Source organism: Armigeres subalbatus, chromosome 3, assembly GCF_024139115.2.
Source record: "Armigeres subalbatus isolate Guangzhou_Male chromosome 3, GZ_Asu_2, whole genome shotgun sequence".
In the NCBI taxonomy this organism is placed as follows: domain Eukaryota; kingdom Metazoa; phylum Arthropoda; class Insecta; order Diptera; family Culicidae; genus Armigeres; species Armigeres subalbatus.
Genome location: NC_085141.1, coordinates 312277027 through 312296821, shown reverse-complemented (window position 1 = coordinate 312296821; position 19795 = coordinate 312277027). Strand labels below are relative to the sequence as shown.

At 44.0% G+C, this 19795-nt stretch overlaps 2 protein-coding genes across 2 annotated transcripts; one reads left to right on the top strand and one right to left on the bottom strand.

Annotated features, from left to right (window-relative positions):
• Window positions 1-4494: 4494 nt before the first annotated feature.
• On the bottom strand, window positions 4495-5679 carry LOC134220795 (pancreatic triacylglycerol lipase-like). Its single transcript, XM_062699892.1, has 2 exons — window positions 5600-5679; window positions 4495-5538 (listed from the first exon to the last, which is right to left on the bottom strand). Exons 1-2 carry the CDS (start codon window positions 5646-5648, stop codon window positions 4577-4579), a joined length of 1011 nt encoding a protein of 336 aa, XP_062555876.1. The 5' UTR covers window positions 5649-5679; the 3' UTR covers window positions 4495-4576.
• An 11028-nt stretch (window positions 5680-16707) lies between these two features.
• Window positions 16708-18033, top strand: LOC134220793 (pancreatic triacylglycerol lipase-like). Its single transcript, XM_062699891.1, has 2 exons — window positions 16708-16855; window positions 16926-18033. Exons 1-2 carry the CDS (start codon window positions 16813-16815, stop codon window positions 17885-17887), a joined length of 1005 nt encoding a protein of 334 aa, XP_062555875.1. The 5' UTR covers window positions 16708-16812; the 3' UTR covers window positions 17888-18033.
• The last annotated feature ends 1762 nt before the right edge of the window (window positions 18034-19795 follow it).

The window sequence follows — 19795 nt, the reverse complement described above, 5'->3', positions numbered from 1 at the left end:
GGCCCGGAAGCCTCCTTTCAAGAGGCTCGGAAGCCTCCTTTCAAGAGACCCGAAAGCCACCTTGCAAGAGGCCCGGAAGCCTCTTTTCAAGAGGCCGGGAGGCTCCTTTCAAGAGGCCCGGAAGCCTCCTTTCAAGAGGCCCGGAAGCCTCCTTTCAAGAGGCCGGGAGGCTCCTTTCAAGAGGCTCGGAAGCCTCCTTTCAAGAGACCCGAAAGCCTCCTTTCAAGAGGCCCGGAAGCCTCCTTTCAAGAGGCCCGGAAGCCTCCTTTCAAGAGGCCCGGAAGCCTCCTTTCAAGAGGCCCGGAAGCCTCCTTTCAAGAGGCCCGGAAGCCTCCTTTCAAGAGGCCCGGAAGCCTCCTTTCAAGAGGCCCGGAAGCCTCCTTTCAAGAGGCCGGGAGGCTTCTTTCAAGAGGCCGGAAGGCTCCTTTCAAGAGGCCCGGAAGCCTCCTTTCAAGACGCTCGGAAGCCTCCTTTCAAGAGACCCGAAAGCCTCCTTTCAAGAGGCCCGGAAGCCTCCTTTCAAGAGGCCCGGAAGCCTCCTTTCAAGAGGCCCGGAAGCCTCCTTTCAAGAGACCCGGAAGCCTCCTTCAAGAGGCCCGGAAGCCTCCTTTCAAGAGGCCCGGAAGCCTCCTTTCAAGAGGCCCGGAAGCCTCCTTTCAAGAGGCCCGGGAGGCCTCCTTTCAAGAGGCCCGGAAGCCTCCTTTCAAGAGGCCCGGAAGCCTCCTTTCAAGAGGCCCGGAAGCCTCCTTTCAAGAGGCCCGGAAGCCTCCTTTCAAGAGACCCAGAAAGCCTCCTTTCAAGAGGCCCGGAAGCCTCCTTTCAAGAGGCCCGGAAGCCTCCTTTCAAGAGGCCCGGAAGCCTCCTTTCAAGAGGCCCGGAAGCCTCCTTTCAAGAGGCCCGGAAGCCTCCTTTCAAGAGGCCCGGAAGCCTCCTTTCAAGAGGCCCGGAAGCCTCTTTTCAAGAGACCCGGAAGCCTCCTTTCAAGAGGCCCGGAAGCCTCCTTTCAAGATGCCCGGAAGCCTCCTTTCAAGAGGCCCGGAAGTCTCCTTTCAAGATGCCCGGAAGCATCCTTTCAAGAGGCCCGGAAGCCTCCTTTCAAGAGACCCGGAAGCCTCCTTTCAAGAGGCCCAGAAGCCTCCTTTCAAGAGGCCCAATAGCCTCCTTTCAAGAGGCCCGGAAGCCTTCTTTCAAGAGGCCCGGAAGCCTCCTTTCAAGAGGCCCGGAAGCCTCCTTTCAAGAGGCCCGGAAGCCTCCTTTCAAGAGGCCCGGAAGCCTCCTTTCAAGAGGCCCGGAAGCCTCCTTTCAAGAGGCCCGGAAGCCTCCTTTCAAGAGGCCCGGAAGCCTCCTTTCAAGAGGCCCGGAAGCCTCCTTTCAAGAGGCCCGGAAGCCTTCTTTCAAGAGGCCCAAAAGCCTCCTTTCAAAAAGGCCGGGAATCCTCCTTTCAAGAGGGTCGGAAAATTCCTTTCAAGAGGCCCGGAAACCTCCTTTCAAGAGGCCCGGAAGCCACCTTTCAAGAGGTCCGGAAGCCTCTTTTCAAGAGGCCCGGAAGCCTCCTTTCAAGAGGCCCGGAAGCCTCCTTTCAAGAGGCCCGGAAGCCTCCTTCAAGAGGCCCGGAAGCCTCCTTTCAAGAGGCCCGGAAGCCTCCTTTCAAGAGGCCCGGAAGCCTCCTTTCAAGAGGCTTGGAAGCTTGTTAGTTGCTGATTACGAAAGTGTGTAGCCGCCAGACATTCTAAATACTCACGCTCCTCTTATGTGAACGTGTACTATACACATGTGGAAGTGTTGGCTTGACAAAAGGAATGCGAGTGATTTGACCATGCGTCCAATTTGAGAATCTTGAGCTCATTCAGTAGCCGCTAGGTTGTGAATGCCGACGGAGGTCCTTCGTAGCTTAGTTGGTTAAAACACCAGTCTAGCGTACTGAGATTCGTGGGTTCGAGTCCCATCGAAGGGAAAGTGGTTACCTCCAATACATTTTTCAAATCAATATCTTCCACATTATGTAGTTTGTTTTTGGAGCGAACATAAAGCCTTTCGGTACAGTTAGTGTACGAGAAATGTAAAAAGAGGTCCGGAAACCTCCTTTCAAGAGGCCCGAAAGCCTCCTTTCAAGAGGCCCAGAAGCCTCCTTTCAAGAGGCCCGGAAGCCTCCTTTCAAGAGGCCCGGAAGCCTCCTTTCAAGAGGCCCGGAAGCCTCCTTTCAAGAGGCCCGGAAGCCTCCTTTCAAGAGGCCCGGAAGCCTCCTTTCAAGAGGCCCGGAAGCCTCCTTTCAAGAGGCCCGGAAGCCTCCTTTCAAGAGGCCCGGAAGCCTCCTTGCAAGAGGCCCGGAAGCCTCTTTTCAAGAGGCCCGGAAGGCTCCTTTTAAGAGGCCGGGAGGCTCCTTTCAAGAGGCCCGGAAGCCTCCTTTCAAGAGGCCCGGAAGCCTCTTTTCAAGAGGCCCGGAAGCCTCCTTTCAAGAGGCCCGGAAGCATCCTTTCAAGAGGCTCGGAAGCCTCTTTTCAAAAGGCCTGGAAGCCTTCTTTCAAGAGGTCCGGAAGCCTTCTTTCAAGAGGTCCGGAAGCCTCCTTTCAAGAGGCCCGGAAGCATCCTTTCAAGAGGCCCGGAAGCCTCCTTTCAAGAGGCCCGGAAGCCTCCTTTCAAGAGGCCCGGAAGCCTCCTTTCAAGAGGCCCGGAAGCCTCCTTTCAAGAGGCCCGGAAGCCTCCTTTCAAGAGGCCCGGAAGCCTCCTTTCAAGAGGCCCGGAAGCCTCCTTTCAAGAGGCCCAGAACCCTCCTTTCAACAGGCCCAGAACCCTCCCTTCAACAGGCCCAGAAGCCTCCCTTCAACAGGCCCGGAAGCCTCCCTTCAAGAGACCCGAAAGCCTCCTTTCAAGAGGCCCGGAAGCCTCCTTGCAAGAGGCCCGTAAGCCTTTTTCAAGAGGCCCAAGCCTCCTTTCAGGTGGCCCAGGCCTCCTTTCAAGAGGCCCGGAAGGCTCCTTTCAAGAGGCCCGGAAGGCTCCTTCCAAGAGGCCCGGAAGCCTCCTTTCAAGAGGCCCGGAAGCCTCCTTTCAAGAGGCCTGGAGGCCTCCTTTCAAGAGGCCCGGAAGCCTCCTTTCAAGAGGCCCGGAAGCCTCCTTTCAAGAGGCCGGGAGGCTGCTTTCAAGAGGCCCGGAAGCCTCCTTCCAAGGGGCTCAAGCCTCCTTTCAAGAGGCCAGAAGCCTCTTTTCAAGAGGCCAGGCCTCCTTTCAAGATGCCCGGAAGCCTCCTTTCAAGAGGCCCGGAAGCCTCCTTTCAAGAGGCCCGGAAGCATCCTTTCAAGAGGCCCGGAAGCCTCCTTTCAAGAGACCCGGAAGCCTCCTTTCAAGAGGCCCAGAAGCCTCTTTTCAAGAGGCCCGGAAGCCTACTTTCAAGAGGACCGGAAGCATCCTTTCAAGAGGCCTAGATTGGACACTAGTGATACTCATGTTTAGCTTTTGAAATCCTTATTTAGAATGCTATCAGAAATTAAGAAGAGGAGTGGTCCTTGATTCCAGTTTTAAACAAAAATAACAAAAGCATGAGGATTACCCCTCCTGGCCACGCCCATCTTCACCGTAACAAGTGGTGCTTGTCGAGAGGCCACCGATTTAGCGACACCCTCATAAGTACCACGGAGTTGGATAATGAGGAAGTTGGGTCAGGATTTGCCTGTAGCTGGCAATGTAACCGTGGTAGATCTTACTCCGTAACACGCCACGCAAAGGTGTCTACCCAGCGTTACGGGTCACAAAACCTTAGTGTACAAGTAAGGCAAAAAATTACTAAGTGTGCTGGAGTGTGAGAACTTTCGAGCGAACACCACCCTTAATGCCGCCTACAAAGTGATATCCCAGATTATCTTCCGTCGTCTGTCACCATTAGTGAATGAGTTCGTGGGAAGTTATCAAGCCGGCTTCGTTGACGGCCGCTCGACAACGGACCAGATCTTTACTGTACGGCAAATCATTCAAAAATGTCGTGAATACCAGGTTCCAACGTGCAGCAGTATAGACCGCGTAAAGCTATAGAAAGTTATGGACGAGAACAGCTTCCCTGGGAAGCTTACCAGACTGATGAAAGCAACGGTGGATGTTGTGCAAAACTGTGTCATGATTTCGGGCGAACACTCCAGTTCGTTCGAATCGCGCCGGGGACTAAAACAAGGTGGTGGACTTTCGTACCTGTTGTTCAATATTGCGCTAGAAAGTGTCATGCGGAGAGCCAGGTGTAACAGCCAGGGCCAAATTGTTGATGCAACAGTTGCAACAGTTTTGCAGTTATCGGACCGCTAAACTTCAAACTGATGCCAAACACAATGACAGCTGCATTGCGCTGCACATTGACATGCACTTTTATTGCATCTGACGTCGATTGACGACAGTTTGAGGTCTATAATGTGTTGCAGTTGCGTTCGTTAACTGAAAAGTACATTTTGCAGTTATCGAACGGCTACTGTAATCAAAAAAGCATGGAAATAATTCAAAATCTCAAAATATTGTTTAATGATATTGAACATTCTTTATTAATTTCAAAACCTTTTCAGAATCATAAGAGAACCATAGAAAAATAAGAAAAGCAGCATTACCCCTTCCCGAACGGTGCCTGAGAGTTGGTTTGAACCAGAAAAATACCTTCCAACTGCTGTCCATGGTTAGACGGTTCCCCACCCATTCGGATGATTGCAGATCGACCCGAATCACATTTCCCTGCCATTAGGGCTTCAAACGAGACACACTTCGTCGCTTGGAAGCCTAAACTATTAGTCACCGATTCGGCAAAATAAATCCACGAGCGAGCATGAGCACACCAACCGATCAGATCTACACCGCATCCAGGTTGCGAGTGTCCCCCATTGGGATAGAAATTGGCGTCTCCCAAGGGTTTGTAGAACCCCAACAGACCGGCATTGGTGCACAAGGTTTCCACGTATTGAGCATCTGCTCTCATTAGAATATCAGAATTGCCAACTGAGAACAGTGGACCGGCTGGGTCTAGTCCAACAATGGTATTGAGTTGACCGTGTTGGTGTTTTCCGACGACGCCGGCAATGTGAGCACCTAAGCTGTGCCCAATAACGTAGATCTGCTTTCGAAGAATGTCAGTCGACTGCAGCAACGTGTCTATTAGTCGCGATGTCACGTTGCCTACAGGTCCGACTAGGTTGCGCGCAGTGATGTAGTTAATTGTTTTTGCTCCCAGGCCCCAATCGACGGTAATCACATTGAATTCACCAACCGATAGATAACTGTCTCTTATATTGATAATTGTGTCTGACTCTCCATTCTGATTCCATCCGTGAATTAGAAATCTTATTGGATGTGCAGGATTGAAATTTGAGCCTAAAATCGAACTTGTTTCGTTTGGTTTTAAAAGCTGATCCCTTTCAGGATTCTTTCTAGTGTACAGCCGAAAGAAGATATCCGCTTCGGCAGTAAATCTTGGCTCCAAGTGCGCATCAATTACGCTGTAGGGATTTGGGTTAATCATGTGTGGCTTTCCGTTAACATCTCGAACAAAGTTATAACCGACACTAATTGTATTCGCTGAAATGAAAATTTTAGTTATTGAGAGATCTCACTTTTATCACAATGATGTTGAAACCACCTGCTAACGCTAACGTTAATGATAGCAAAATAGTGTAGAATAGTCCCATCGTGGATTAGAAAGCGCGGTTTGATTCGATACTGTAGATTACTGAATGATTTAGTTTATATACCTAGACCATGAAGGCCTTCCTTAGCCGAGCGGCTACAAAGCAGACCATGCTGAAGATGACTGGGTTCGATTCTCGATCCCGTTCTAGGAAATTTTCTCGGCTTACCTGAGCATGAGAGTATCCTGAGAGCTGCGATTCGGCAATATCTCAGTGGGGGATGTAATGCCAATAAGAAGAAGACATAGAACATCAAGTGTTTGACCAAAACTTCAAGTTCATGTGATAGTACTTAAGTACACAATATTGAAGAGCTTCCCCGTTTATGGAATCTTTCCTAACATAGCGGTGAGATTCACAAACGCAAAGCAAGGCTATACCGAAGGTGGCTGGGTTCGATTCCCAATACGATCAACGAAATTATCGGGTCTGGAAATTTTCTCAGCTTCTCTGGTCACTTTTATGACAATCGTTTCACCATCATGATTTACGAATGCAACTGCGAATGGAAACCTTGTAGTTGATAACTGTTGAGTTAAAGTGCCTTATAAACACAAGTGGAGATAAAGCCAATAAAGTACTCAAGCAGTGTCGTTTTTTATAACTATCATGCATGCTCACTGCAGAAAAAATCACTAAATTGTTTTCGATTGTTTTTGATATGGGTGCTTATTATGAATTTAAGGAGCAGTAATCTGACACACCATTTTTTTTGCATTTACATTTGCATTTTGCATTGAATGAATTGACCTTTCCCGCCAACCATTTGAATTTATTTAAGGACAACTTTCCTGAATAACCCATATTTTATGAGGCTCCTAATTATTTTTAAAACTTAAAATAAAATCTAAAAGTTGCGGTTCTTCAAGTTTGGCCTAACATTCGCCCCATGTTAAAACAACATCAAGCAACATCAGATCGGTTCACTTTTTGCCTTTCTCGTATAAATAAAATAAATAAATAAAACCGTGGACCTCTTGATCTCAGGCCCTGACACTACCACATAGCCCACTCTAGATCCATACCAGCGGGTCGAGCATACTGGATGACATTGCTCATAAACCATGGTCAACTTTGTTTTAGCATGGGGGGAATGGTCTTGCTTGACTACCCTATTCAAATGTTGAGTATTTCATGAAAACTGCATTATTGCATGCCGAAGTTTATTTTTCAGAATAAAGTGATGTATGAACGAAACTTCCGCAACACTCGAAAGAAAAGGAAGGAAAATTGAATTGAGCACATATTGAAAATTTATATTACCCCCAGAAGCACCTAAAATTATTTTTCTGGTTATAAGGCATTTTTTTTCAGCTAAATCTATTAAAAGTCATAGAATAAGCCCTCTAAACATCCTAGTATCAATGATAAAGTGGTAGATAATAGTCTAAAGAAGCTATCAACGATTAATCCTTTTATTATGTGGAGTTAAATGGATGCGTTCAGATGATATTTTTACGAAAAAGTCTGAAAAATCACAAATCTCGTTTGATGCACCTCTAAATCTCCATGGATTTGGCTGAAAATTGGTCAGGAGACTCCATTTAAGATACTCATTGAAATAGAGGAGTGGCACTTTGAATCTGGAATACTTTTGAAAATGGTGAACAGATCTAATATATACGTTCAATCAGGTGAACATTATACCATTTCGATAACCTATTGTAGAAAGACGCCATCGCAAGTGCAGGGAGATTCTATCCGCGTATGTGCCAAAGTCTTCCTGCATCCAACCAGCCCGAGAAAAACGCGATCGCAAATCGGAGCGGGAAAAAAACCACGCCGGAAGACAACCCCAGTGGTAAAACTCCGCCGGGCATCGCGGCATCAGAAAGGGTCCTTGAACGGCGCCAGTGCACGGAAGACCAGGGTTTCTCCTTCGATTGAGTGAAAATTATCCGGTGGCGCATCGGGTCATCAAAAGAGCACCAAGAAGACGTCATTGTAAAGCGGAACGGTGATTCCAAGCCTCAAACGTTGCTCCAGTATCAGACGCCATCTGCAAGATATACCAACGAATTCTTCCTATCGTGGGGACAAAACGTGCCCGTAAAGAACGCCATTTTATCGTGGATCTGTGGTCTCCCGCCTTGAAGACGGCTCAACACGGATTGCGAATCGGGTAGATTGTTCCACACCTTGAAGCAAAGTTTCATCATCCGGGAAAGTGCGTTAGAAGGAGAAATCCAGGAAGAATAGAACGGCAAAACGACAGCAACCGGCCAGACAAACCCGGTTTCACCATGAGCCCGTACGACGAGGGAGGCTGTTGTATCACGGTCCGACTACCTGCATCCCGACTGGACCGGTCAACCAAGTGTCAAGTCACCAGCTCCGAAGAGTCGACCGGCGGAATGGAAATGTAACGCGGTACATATGTCAATTATTGATTCCTAATTTTCACAACTGTTCCATTTTCCCACACAAAATGATATAAATAACGAAAATGTTGAATATATATCATAATGTTAACTTAAATTACATCTAGCGTGAACATTTCTTTCACACCATCACTCCTTTCTACCAGTCGCAATTACATTCGTTGTTCTGCTATTCTCGGTTTTATTCGACAAAGGGAAGCTTTTCCACCATTCCATCCAATTTCTCCCTAGAGCAATTTTAACGACCCTGAGTATAGGGTGAGACAAAAAAAGAGTCACCCAGAAAAAGATTTTCTAACAATTGGCGCTCAATAACGCAAAATAAAATAATAAGAAAAGGTTTCCACTTTAATCCTAAAGTGGAACCCTTTTCAAGTAAGCTTCGGGAGGAATTGGAATCCTTGATTCCAATTGTTCATTAAAAAGTGAACAGGTTTGTATTCATTATAATCATTGTATGCACCAAATATTCATTTTCTGGGTATGGGTTCGGATGATGAGAAATTTTTATAATTGTCGCCTTTCAATCGACTTTAGAAATTTATTCTATTATACATTGATACATTGTAAATAATTAAGCTTATAATAAGTGATTCTAAATAACATTCTCATTTACACAGTGTTTCAAATTGTAAATTTCTATTTTTATAATTTAGGTTAGTGTTTAGTGTAAGAAAGCAACCTAACTTGTGCTTGTTTTTTTATTTCGCATAATTTATGCGATAGCATAGGCTTAAATTTAGCCTTCTTTTTCATTTAAGCTACTTTTTCCCACATTTCTTGAGAATAGTAGCTAATTAGGGGTAATTTTTGTAGGTTTAGATTATTTGGTAGCATTTTTTTGTATATATTTTTTTCTATTTAATATATTTTTAGAGCATTTTCGGTTTCGAAAATGGCCGAAGCATTGATGGATTATTCCCAGGCAGTCGACAAAATTCTAGAATGGTACCACTCCTTAAGGGTGGACCATTTAATGCCCTATGAGCTCGAATTTGAGCTCAATATGCGATCGATAGTGATAGTGATCGAACTTTTTTAAAGGGATGTTGATATACGTGGTGAAACTTTTATTAAATAACTTTTATGGAGGTTCTGAGGAACCAAGAGGGGAAATCAGGGAGAATCCGGAGGACCATTCGTTGGTGGTTCTGTTCAGTGCAGAGGGCTATGCTGCACCTCCTGGTTTGCCCACTCCAGTGACTGGTACCGGGGCTATTCCTAAAAAGGAACCGTGCCGGCAGAAAGTAATTCTGCGAGCTCCCAACTCGAAGGTGCCGTATGTGTGAACTCGTTGATGGCGAGGATTAAAGAGCTTGAAGCAGAGCTGGATAGAAGAGATAAGCAACGGGATGAGAGTTCTGTATTGTATACATCCGGCGCTCCGAGTGAAACCCAGCCGAATATATCGAATGTACAGCCCGGAGTACCTAGTATTCCGATGATTAAACCTCCGTTCACTCCCTATTCAGCTCATCTTCAAGTCAAATCTGAAAACTTAAACAATACCGGCGTTGCGCGCTTCGGTAAATCGGTGCCATCCAACGAGCATTATGCTTACAGCTCCGCTATTCTATGAATTCACAAGCCCATACCGTAGCTTCTCACTCAAGACCGGTTACTAGTGTCACATTCTCGCATCTAGTTCGCTACTAGTTCATGGCTCGGAAATCCAGCCGAAGGTACGGCGCCGGTTTCAATTCCGTGGTCAGTCCATTCGGATGTGAATAGCATGCCGAGTTTCAATCCCTGGCTCGGAAATCCGGCACTGAGCAGTGCCTGTACGAACCCTTCTTGGTCTCAGAATCCGACTTTGAGAAATTCTCAATCGACCAATGCTTGGACGGGAACTGCTCCCTCACTTTCATTCCCTTACGCCAACCCTTCTCTCACTCCCTACAGCGTATCTGAGCATGTCTCAGAAGTCGGCTATTCGATTCAGTGATTCACCTTTTCAAGGGACTCGCCTTGCAGTGGTATATGACCAGGCGGGCCGCCGGTCGCCTGTTGAATTGGCAGCACCTGGTTCTAGAGCTCAGGAGGACATTCATGCACCCCGATCTAGATTTTATTTATTTATTACCAGACTAAGGCCGGAGTGGCCTGTGCTGCACATAAAAGTCTTCTCCATTCAGCTTGGCTGCACTTCGTCAAACCCGCAGTCTGCGGAGGCTCCGCAAATCGTCCTCCACCTGATCGATCTACCTTGCCCGCTGTGGACCTCATCTTCTTGTTCCCGTCGGATCGTTGTCGAGAATTATTTTCACCGGATTACTGTCCGACATTCTGGCTACGTGCCCGGCCCACCGCAGTCTTCCGATTTTCGCGGTGTGAACGATGGATGGTTCTCCCAACAGCTGATGCAACTCGTGGTTCATTCGCCTCCTCCATGTACCGTCCGCAACACTTTCCTTTGAAAACTCCCAGTGCGCGTTGGTCCTCCACGAGCATCGTCCAGGTCTCGTGTCCGTAGAGAACTACCCGATCTAGATACCATGATAAAAATGAAGGTTTATCAGCGTCACCAATTACGGAACGAGACGTTTCTCCAGTACTACCACAGTATGGAGGAACTGTTCGGAACTATAAGTGTTCCCATTCCGGAACATGAAAAGGTCCAAATTCTGATGCAGAATGTCCGGATCGATTTAAAAAAAAAACAGCTGAATTTCCTTCCTATCGCCGACCTCCAGACATTGGTGTCTGCCGGTCAGAAGATAGACGCTGTCAACTTCTCCGTGTACAATAGGGTCTTTGGACCGGAGAAGTCGGTGAATGCGGTAGAATATTCTGAGACCCCTAAACCGAAAAAGGAGAAGCAAGCGAGCAAGCAACGCTCGTCCCAGCCGGCGTCCCAATCCGGCCACTCCTTTTCGCAATCGAACCAGAAACAAAAGGGTTCCCAGGGTAGAGCCGCTGGTACCCGCGAGCCAACTCGGTCGCACGCGACACTCGAAGACATGATCGAGTCCCATCAGCCTCTCTCCAGTCACCACTGCTTCAATAGCGGCAAGTTTAGGCATCGGATGGACCAATGGCGACTTCCGAAAGGAGTACTGTGCGAGAACTGTGGATTCCGATGCTATCCGTCCAACAATTGTTCGTGCTGCGTAAAAAACGCCATCGCAGCGAGCCAAAACCGCCGACCGCTGAACCAAAACTTCTAGGCGTAAAACCTCCCGCTTGTTTCGAGCCGGCTTCGGATGACCTGTACCAGGTATCTCCGGCTTCGTTCACCATTTCGTATCCATTCCCCAACGATAATCGTCCGTATACTTCTGTACAAGTTTACGGTGTAAACTTTCGTGCTCTTCTTGACAGCGGTAGTAATCTTACCCTGATCAATGACAGCGTCTACAATCCTCTCAAACCGAAGCGGTTATTTCCACTTCGGGATCCCGTCCGCTTACGCACAGCGAGCGGAGAAGCGCTCAATGTCCGCGGACGAATTTATTTACCTTTTTTATGGAACGGTACGGTCAATGTTGTTCCTACTCTAGTAGTTCCTAACCTGGCCATCAGTTGCATCTGTGACATGGATTTCTGGAAGACCTTCAGTATCCAGCCCACAATCACTGATTGCGCCATGCTTGAGAACTCAGAAGAAGAAATAAGCCGCGAGTCACCACCGTCTCAGACCGTTCTGACTGCTATTGAGCAGCAGACCATAGATCAGATCAGAACGCTGTTTATAGCAGCCCGCCCCGGACGATTGTCAATCACTCCGTTGGTGGAAAACAAAATTGAGCTCATTGAAGAGTGGCGGAAAAAACGCCCGTTCGACAGTTCCCATACGACATGTCCCCCAAGAAACAAGATCTGGTGTCGGTGGAACAGATATTGTTGGACGCTGGCATAATTGAACCCAGCAACTCGGATTAGTCGCTGAACTGCGTACCGGTCGTCAAGCGTCATAAGGTTCGGCTCTGCTTGGACGCGCGTAATAGCCTATTCAGATTGGGCTATTTATGACTTTGTTAAGTGAGAGGATATCCAATTATTACGAGGTGTTCAGACTGCAGCAAGATAATATATCTTGACGTTTCCATTTTTCCTCATTTGCACGCTAATACAGGGTTGAATTCAAGGAGAGTTTTAAAATTTAATTTGCGAAATCAAGCATTTGTGTGGCGACAATTGAACATTTTTTTCTGAACAAAGTTTCTACGAAAAAAAATATAAAAAAATATGAAAAGGAATTTTCGAAGAATATTTGAAGCTCTCATTAAGGATAATGAGCGAAGCTACATTCATTAGTTGGGTGCGCCGTTCTTCGGGGAATCAGACTATTCCTCAATTTATTTTTAAGTTTAAAAGTATTTTGATTCTGTACTATGATCGAACGGAGATTTGATAGAAAAATTTAGATACTTTTGGGAATTCTCACAAATAAATAAAAAATGGACGATTGGACCAATTTTCAAGAAATATTATCGAACTAAAATGTATTTCCACCAGTATCTCCATGTATGAAGGGCATCTCAGCAATTTAATTTGTTTTCAAAAATGGAAACTGAACCATTGCGTTCTACTCGACAATCAATGATACAGCTTCTAACAAAATCGAATCGTGTGAATGTGATATAATTTAAACTGGATTTTGGATGAATTAATGCATTACCAATCCATGTTTTATTCAAGGTTATTCTACTTTATATATACATCCCATTCAAATCGTACAGTTGTCCCACGTGAAAAATGTTGAAATCCAAATAGGGTTTTTAGTACCGACCCTTTTTGGCGAGTTCCGGTACTACGGTACTGAGCCCCTCAGTACCGGGAGTACCGGGAAAATACCGGTACTGGAAGATTTTTTTTCGAAAATCATCAAAATCAATAAAAAGTCAGGATTTAATGGTAACGATTCAAACTTTATTCATTGCTTTGTATGTATTCAACACTTGTCTTGGGGCTTGTCCTTATCCTTGAAATATACTCTCAAAACGCACGGCATATTCAATGTTTCGTCAGATATACGGGATCGTATTTTTGTAGTGAAGCTTCCAGAAACAGAGAACGCTCTTTCTGAGTCTACAGAAGTAGAGCGAACTGTTGCTAGTGAATCATGAAGCATTGACAAGTATTTTCCTTTCAGCTTTTTCTCAGTCGTTGTAAGTTAACTCTTGTCCTACAATCTTTACGAATCCTGGCGCAGTAATCGAACTTACAGGAACACTCTTGCCTCAAGCGGGGACGATTTGGAAAAATACTGATGAAGTGTGACGATTTTTTTTGGGATGTGACGATGTCGTTGCAGTTTGATTCTCTTGAGGTACGTCATCGGACGCCTGAGGTTTGTCCAAATTGATTGTCGCTGTCGGAATATCTTTTGCTGGCAAGGATAGAGCACTAAATGTCAACGAAGCAATAATCAGTACGTTTTGACAGATAGGTACCCAACATGTTTGGGGATGATAACAAAGGGAACCGCAGTGACAATCGTCCTCTATAGTTTATTACCTCTATTGTCAGGTGTTTGAAATTTTAGTAAATAAAAATAATATCTTTCTTACTAGCTGCTGCATTCAAATTATGTGGTTTTAACCACCGGAAGTTTTAACCAAAACTTTTGGCTTAGTACCGAAAATACCGGTACTTTCATTAAGCCAGTACCGGTATTTCGGTACCGAAAATTGGTCGGTACTCCCGGGAATTCCGGTATCGGTACTCCCGGTACTAAAACCCTAAATCCAAAGTATATTAAGCCATTCAAGGAGCAGAATTAAAACAATTTATGAAATCATGTTTATTCATCAAATATATTCGTTTTACAACCATTCCTACGTTTTAAATTGTCTTCCGCATTGGCCCTTGAACTTTAAAAATTTATTCGATTTGTTCTATAAAATCTAGGTTTAAGTTAAATACTTCATGTTAATTCTAGAGAGCATCTGTTTTTTAAACAATTCATGTTGAATAAGTGGAGAATAAATAATTATCATCATTATTTTTCATCATATAAAATGCTTTCCACAAAACCATCACAATCCGAGTTATTCTTCAGCGCTCAGAAGATTTCCATCGAACATGCATTCGACCCTGCTGCGACAGAAAGAGCATGACTGTCAACTACGAAACGAAATGAAAACAGAGAGAATTTTCTCTCTGGCAAAGAGAGCGTGACGCTTGTCAGTTTTGTTTTGTTGAATTTCTCCCTGCATTCCAGTTAGAACGAAAGCTCTCTCGTAATAATTGTTCGTAATAAATTCTTCGTGACTCTTTTTAGCGGGTATCTTTTGACAGCGCAAAATGTATGGAATATTACGTAAATAATGACATCATAAAGCGTATTTACCCTGAAACGCCAATTATTATGTCGTTAATGGCGTAATATGAATAGGCTATAAGACTAACGAACGCACTGTTCGTGATGCTTACCCCTTGCCGCACCCTTGTCGAATCCTAGGCCAACTTCCGAGGGCGAAATATCTATCCACTTTAGTGAGACTTGCGGGCCCCTGTCGGACCTCTTCAAGTTCAAATCCAAAGTCATCGCGGAGAGAGCTGAAACGACCGATTAAGAAATGGAATTCACAATTTTCTTATTTTTTGAATACGATAGCCAACTCCATTTTCTTTGTTCTCTGGTAAATTGATCGATCCACCAAGACTCTTTGTTTAAGGGAAGTTATTCCGTTATTCCGCATCCAGTTAGCCTTGCGAACAATACTGTCGCATTGCCAATCCGAAGATGGCGAGTTTTATTCTCGGTAGAATAATTTCATTGTTATTTTAAATTACTCTAGGAGCTAGTCATAATATTTATAAAAGCTAGACATCAATGGAACCAATTTAGCAGGTTACAAGCTATTTATTTTAATTGAATTTGAATATCATATGGTGTTATTCGTTTCTTATTGAATACCTATTCAATAACTTCCCGAGTAGACGAAAATTGCTCATTAACAGTAAAACGTGATATTGATAACAAAACATGATATTAACTTGTTTGAAATAAGAGAAAAAATAACAAGCGAAAATAACAAAAAATTGCACCGAAGTATCATAAAAATATCAGGTTTTGCCATTAACAAGAACTTATTAATATCTTAAGCCATTAGTTTGTTCTTGTTAATAGCAAAATCTGACATTTTTATGATATTTTGGTGCAATTTTTTGTTATTTTCGATTGTTATTTTTACTCTTATTTCAAACAAGTTAATATCATGTTTTGTTATCAATATCACGGCTTCTACACGGGTTACCCAGTCCTCTGTACATTTTTTTACTTTGAGTTATTCATTTATTATCAAAATACTACCAGTTGTTATTTCTCAGGTGTTATTCATATAAATATTAGTTATTATTTTCTGTTAATTTAACTCTTATTCCTACCATATGAATATCTTATAGTGGTATTGTAGTATTTAAAATTAATACCTCGTCATGTTATTCATAAGTTATTTTATTCTGCTCGGGTATTCATAGCATAGGCCGGGTACATTTAGCAGAAGTTAGTATTGTGCCTTGCAACAAAATTACAACTTTCGTGATCATTTTTCAAGGCTTCCACAGATCTGAAAAATTTATCCGCAGCACGTACTATCAAAGCATTCATCGCTACTAACCACCACGTGGTGGTCAAATTTTCAAAACTATCAAAGTAGCTTTTTTGCTACAGGTATGTTTTTCTTAGGCTACTATCTGGTGCTTATTTTTGGTTGCGTCGAAAAATAAAAGGATGAGTAGATTTTTTTATGCGCGGTACAATATGTTTGAAAGAATAGAATGCTTAGCCCGATATATGAACAACGCGAAATTTAGAAGAAATTACCAAATTATTATTGATAATAAATTTTGTTATTATTCAGTTAATCACATGATTGATAACTAAATATCAAGATGATAATAAGGTTAACTAATCGTGTTATCAGTTTGATCTCATTTCATTTATCTGCCTTTGCTCGGGTTTGCTCAGAAAATGAAATATCAATGAAAGCCTATAATTTGCATGCAAGTATATATCCCAGCCAATATTAGTTCAGGACAAGTATTGTAAGAACAAACAAGAACACAGTACACTTGACACTAAATACAATTAGGTTTTTTTTACAAGCACGTGACCTCAATGCTAAATCTAATACCATTTCAAACTTCACTCTTGAATGTTCTTCTAGCACGATTATTTTACATATTTCTCTTATCGGTTCAAATAGCTTGGACAGACTAAACAAATTCAAGTCTTTTCCATAGTTTAGAATATCACGAACCATCCTCACATCATCCACTTCCAAAAACTAATGCATTATATAAAGGCTGGTTCATTTAGACATTTCTAATGCACGCACAGCCCATCCATCTAACTTTGCATAGATCACTAATCGTTAACGAGCTAATCAAGTGTTTAAAAACTCATAAAGCAGGTGTAATATTGATAAAACGTTAACTTGTAATCTATAGCTACTTATCGCTGCTTCTGTTGCTAGAAGAAAGCGCAAACAGTAAATATCACTGCTAAATCACGCAACGATCTTGATGGCTAATTTTCCGCGCATATGGGTACAAACGAACCCACGAACGGTCACATGCGTGCGCTACGTTGAATTTCCAATGAGTGAAGCTAGCGTACGCGACCGCTGGTGGGTTGAATAAATAAGGGTGCAAATTACGATGCTGATTGATTAGCCAGCCAATGACGTGGGTTTGGGTAAAAACCATTCTGGCCATTGCGGCGATCGACCACGCCACTAGAAATCGTTTGGCATCCCGATAAGATTTCTGGCCCAATTGTATATAATAAAAACAAACCCCCCAGTAATCGAATCAATTCAGTTGAAGCCATTATGAAGACTACAGTGGGAATTGTTGTTCTGTTGGCTCTGGGAGGTGTGTTCTAGATTGATAATTCGTTCTTGAGTCGAAATCTTGATATACTAACTCGTAAACTTACTTTCAGCCCTGGGAAGCCCCATCAATCAACGGCTTTCTCTGGTCCAAGATGACGCCGGCAATCTACATTTAGTTAATCCGGATCCGTATACCGTAATCGGAGAAGAACTGGAGCCATTCTTCACTCCGGAAACTGACGTTATTTTCCGGTTGTTCACCCGAGCTAATCCAGTTCATGCACAAGTTTTGCAGTGGAACAACCCGGCCTCGGTGAGCAACTCTAACTTCAATCCTGCCAATCCAACTCGGTTTACCATCCACGGATGGAACGGAGGCGAAACCTCCGGACTGCATGCCAATATTCGTCAGAACTACTTCGCCGTTGGTGACTTCAACGTGATTAGTGTCGACTGGGGTGCAGGAGCGAACACAATCAACTACATCACCGCTAGAAATCGCGTGGCTTCGGTTGGAGACATTATTTCGCGGATGGTTAACACATTGGTTTCGGCGGGTATGTCACGGAATAGCGTCAGTTTGATTGGTCACAGCTTGGGAGCTCACGCCGCCGGTAGTGCTGGCAAGATACAGGGAGGTCAGCTTCAGACGATCATCGGACTGGACCCGGCCGGTCCTTTGTTCTCGCTGGGTCAGCCTGATATTATGGAACCGAGCGACGCCCAGTACGTGGAGGCCGTATTCTCCAACGCTGGAACGCTAGGATTTGATTCACCGCTGGGCGATTCAAACTTCTATCCAAACGGGGGTCGTTCCCAGCCCGGCTGTGGTATCGATATTGCCGGTAACTGTGCGCACTCCCGAGCTCATGAACTTTTCGCGGAGTCGGTCTCGTCAACGGTAGGCTTCCGTGCCACCCGATGTGCGTCCCACAACGAGGTGACGGCCGGTAATTGCACTCCAAGTGGGGCCGATGCCCGAATGGGAGGCGAGCCCTCTAATCATGGTCGAGGAGTGAATGGGATATTTAGGTTCAACACGAATTCCGCTAATCCGTTTGCCATGGGATAAATAGTTATCTCCATTACCTATGTGACGTGATAAGTATGTGTAATGACTGATTAGATTATACGAGTAAATAAAATTTAACACACAAGATATCGAGGGATTATTCTATTATTAGCTTAGCTTAAGCTGATTGTACCGCCTTTGATCGCAAATTTGTAACAATCAATCACAAAAGAGTAGGCAGGCATTGGAGAATTGAAAGATAAAAAATGGTTATTCACAATGATCGATACGAACATTATATGGCCGATCATTATATTATTCTACCAGATCACACCAGGCGCCAGCAAAACATTACCCATTTTTCTGCCCAAATTTTTGGTTAGCAGATCTAATTTATCACAAATAGTATCGGATATCCCTCAGCCTCATAACTGTGGATATCTTCAATAAATGTACGTATTAATTGATATACAATTATTTCCTTTCGAATTATCGACTGTTTATTGTTATTTTAACTTAAAGCGGCTACGCAGTCTTTAAGGATTAAAACAAGATTTATATTTGTCCAACGTTTCGACACGGGGTTGGTGTCTTTATCAGGGGAAAAATATTATGTTTGCCTATTTCCGGGGATTAAACCACCCGACTTGGACATTAATTTACAATGTTATGAAAACTCATATGTGAATATGTACGTTATGTGGAAGATATTGATTTGGAAAATGTATTGGAGGTAACCACTTTCCTTCGATGGGACTCGAACCCATGACCCTACAGTACGCTAGACTGGTGCTTTAACCAACTAAGCTACGACTTCCACTTCCACTTCGTAGCTTAGTTGGTTAAAGCACCAGTCTAGCGTACTGTAGGGTCATGGGTTCGAGTCCCATCGAAGGGAAAGTGGTTACCTCCAATACATTTTCCAAATCAATATCTTCCACATAACTTACATATTCACATATGAGTTTTCATAACATTGTAAATTAATGTCCAAGTCGGGTGGTTTAATCCCCGGAAATAGGCAATTACCTTTGATTGAACTGAACTTGAGTTGCGTGCTCTTGCCTACGCAATGCGGTCGGGTCTGAGCTTGACGACCGACTGGCAAATAGCTTACACAACCTCACTTGATCAGTACCGTTGCTGATGAAGAATGTGTATAGCCGCCAGACATTCTAAATACTCACGCTCCTCTAATGTGGACGTGTACAATACACATGTGGAAGTATTGGCTTGAGAAATGGATTGCGAGTGATTTGACTATGCGTCCAATTTGGGAATCTCGAGCTCGTTCAGTAGCCGCTAGGTTACGAAGGCCGACGGAGGTCCTTCGTAGCTTAGTTGGTTAAAGCACCAGTCTAGCGTACTGTAGGGTCATGGGTTCGAGTCCCATCGAAGGGAAAGTGGTTACCTCCAATACATTTTCCAAATCAATATCTTCCACATAACGTACATATTCACATATGAGTTTTCATAACATTGTAAAATATTATGTTTGTTCCTTGTCTAATGTTTAGTCTTACAATAAACCTGACAAACCTGACAGTTATTGTAAGACTAAACATTAGACAAGGAACAAACATAATATTTTTCCCCTGATTCCCCTGAAGACACCAACCCCGTGTCGAAACGTTGGACAAATATAAATCTTGTTTTAATCCTTAAAGACTGCGTAGCCGTTTTTAGTTAAAATAACAATTATTTCCGTTTCCTTTCGCGAATGAAATACCACAAGTCAGTCAAAAAGCCGCTTGGTACAGGCTTGGCTGAACTCCGACCATATTGCAAATCTAAATGAAAATCAATTCGGAATCTGATTCCTTGACATAATATACGTCGCCGAAGATGATTTCTGTTCTTCTTGTAACAAATGTGGCAAATCTTCGCTATCCGTCATTGCATTAATCATTCACGCTTCGTGTCCAGGTCCATTTTTTTATTTTATTTTAGTTGCTAATTATCTAATAC

Excerpts from the sequence above, each read along its gene's own strand:
- LOC134220793 (XM_062699891.1), top strand. The coding sequence starts at position 16,813 with ATGAAGACTACAGTGGGAATTGTTGTTCTGTTGGCTCTGGGAG. Across the intron at positions 16,856-16,925 it reads TGTTCTGTTGGCTCTGGGAG|CCCTGGGAAGCCCCATCAAT; the intron begins GTGTGTTCTAGA and ends ACTTACTTTCAG.
- LOC134220795 (XM_062699892.1), bottom strand. The coding sequence starts at position 5,648 with ATGGGACTATTCTACACTATTTTGCTATCATTAACGTTAGCGTTAGCA. Across the intron at positions 5,539-5,599 it reads ATTAACGTTAGCGTTAGCAG|CGAATACAATTAGTGTCGGT; the intron begins GTGGTTTCAACA and ends TTTTCATTTCAG.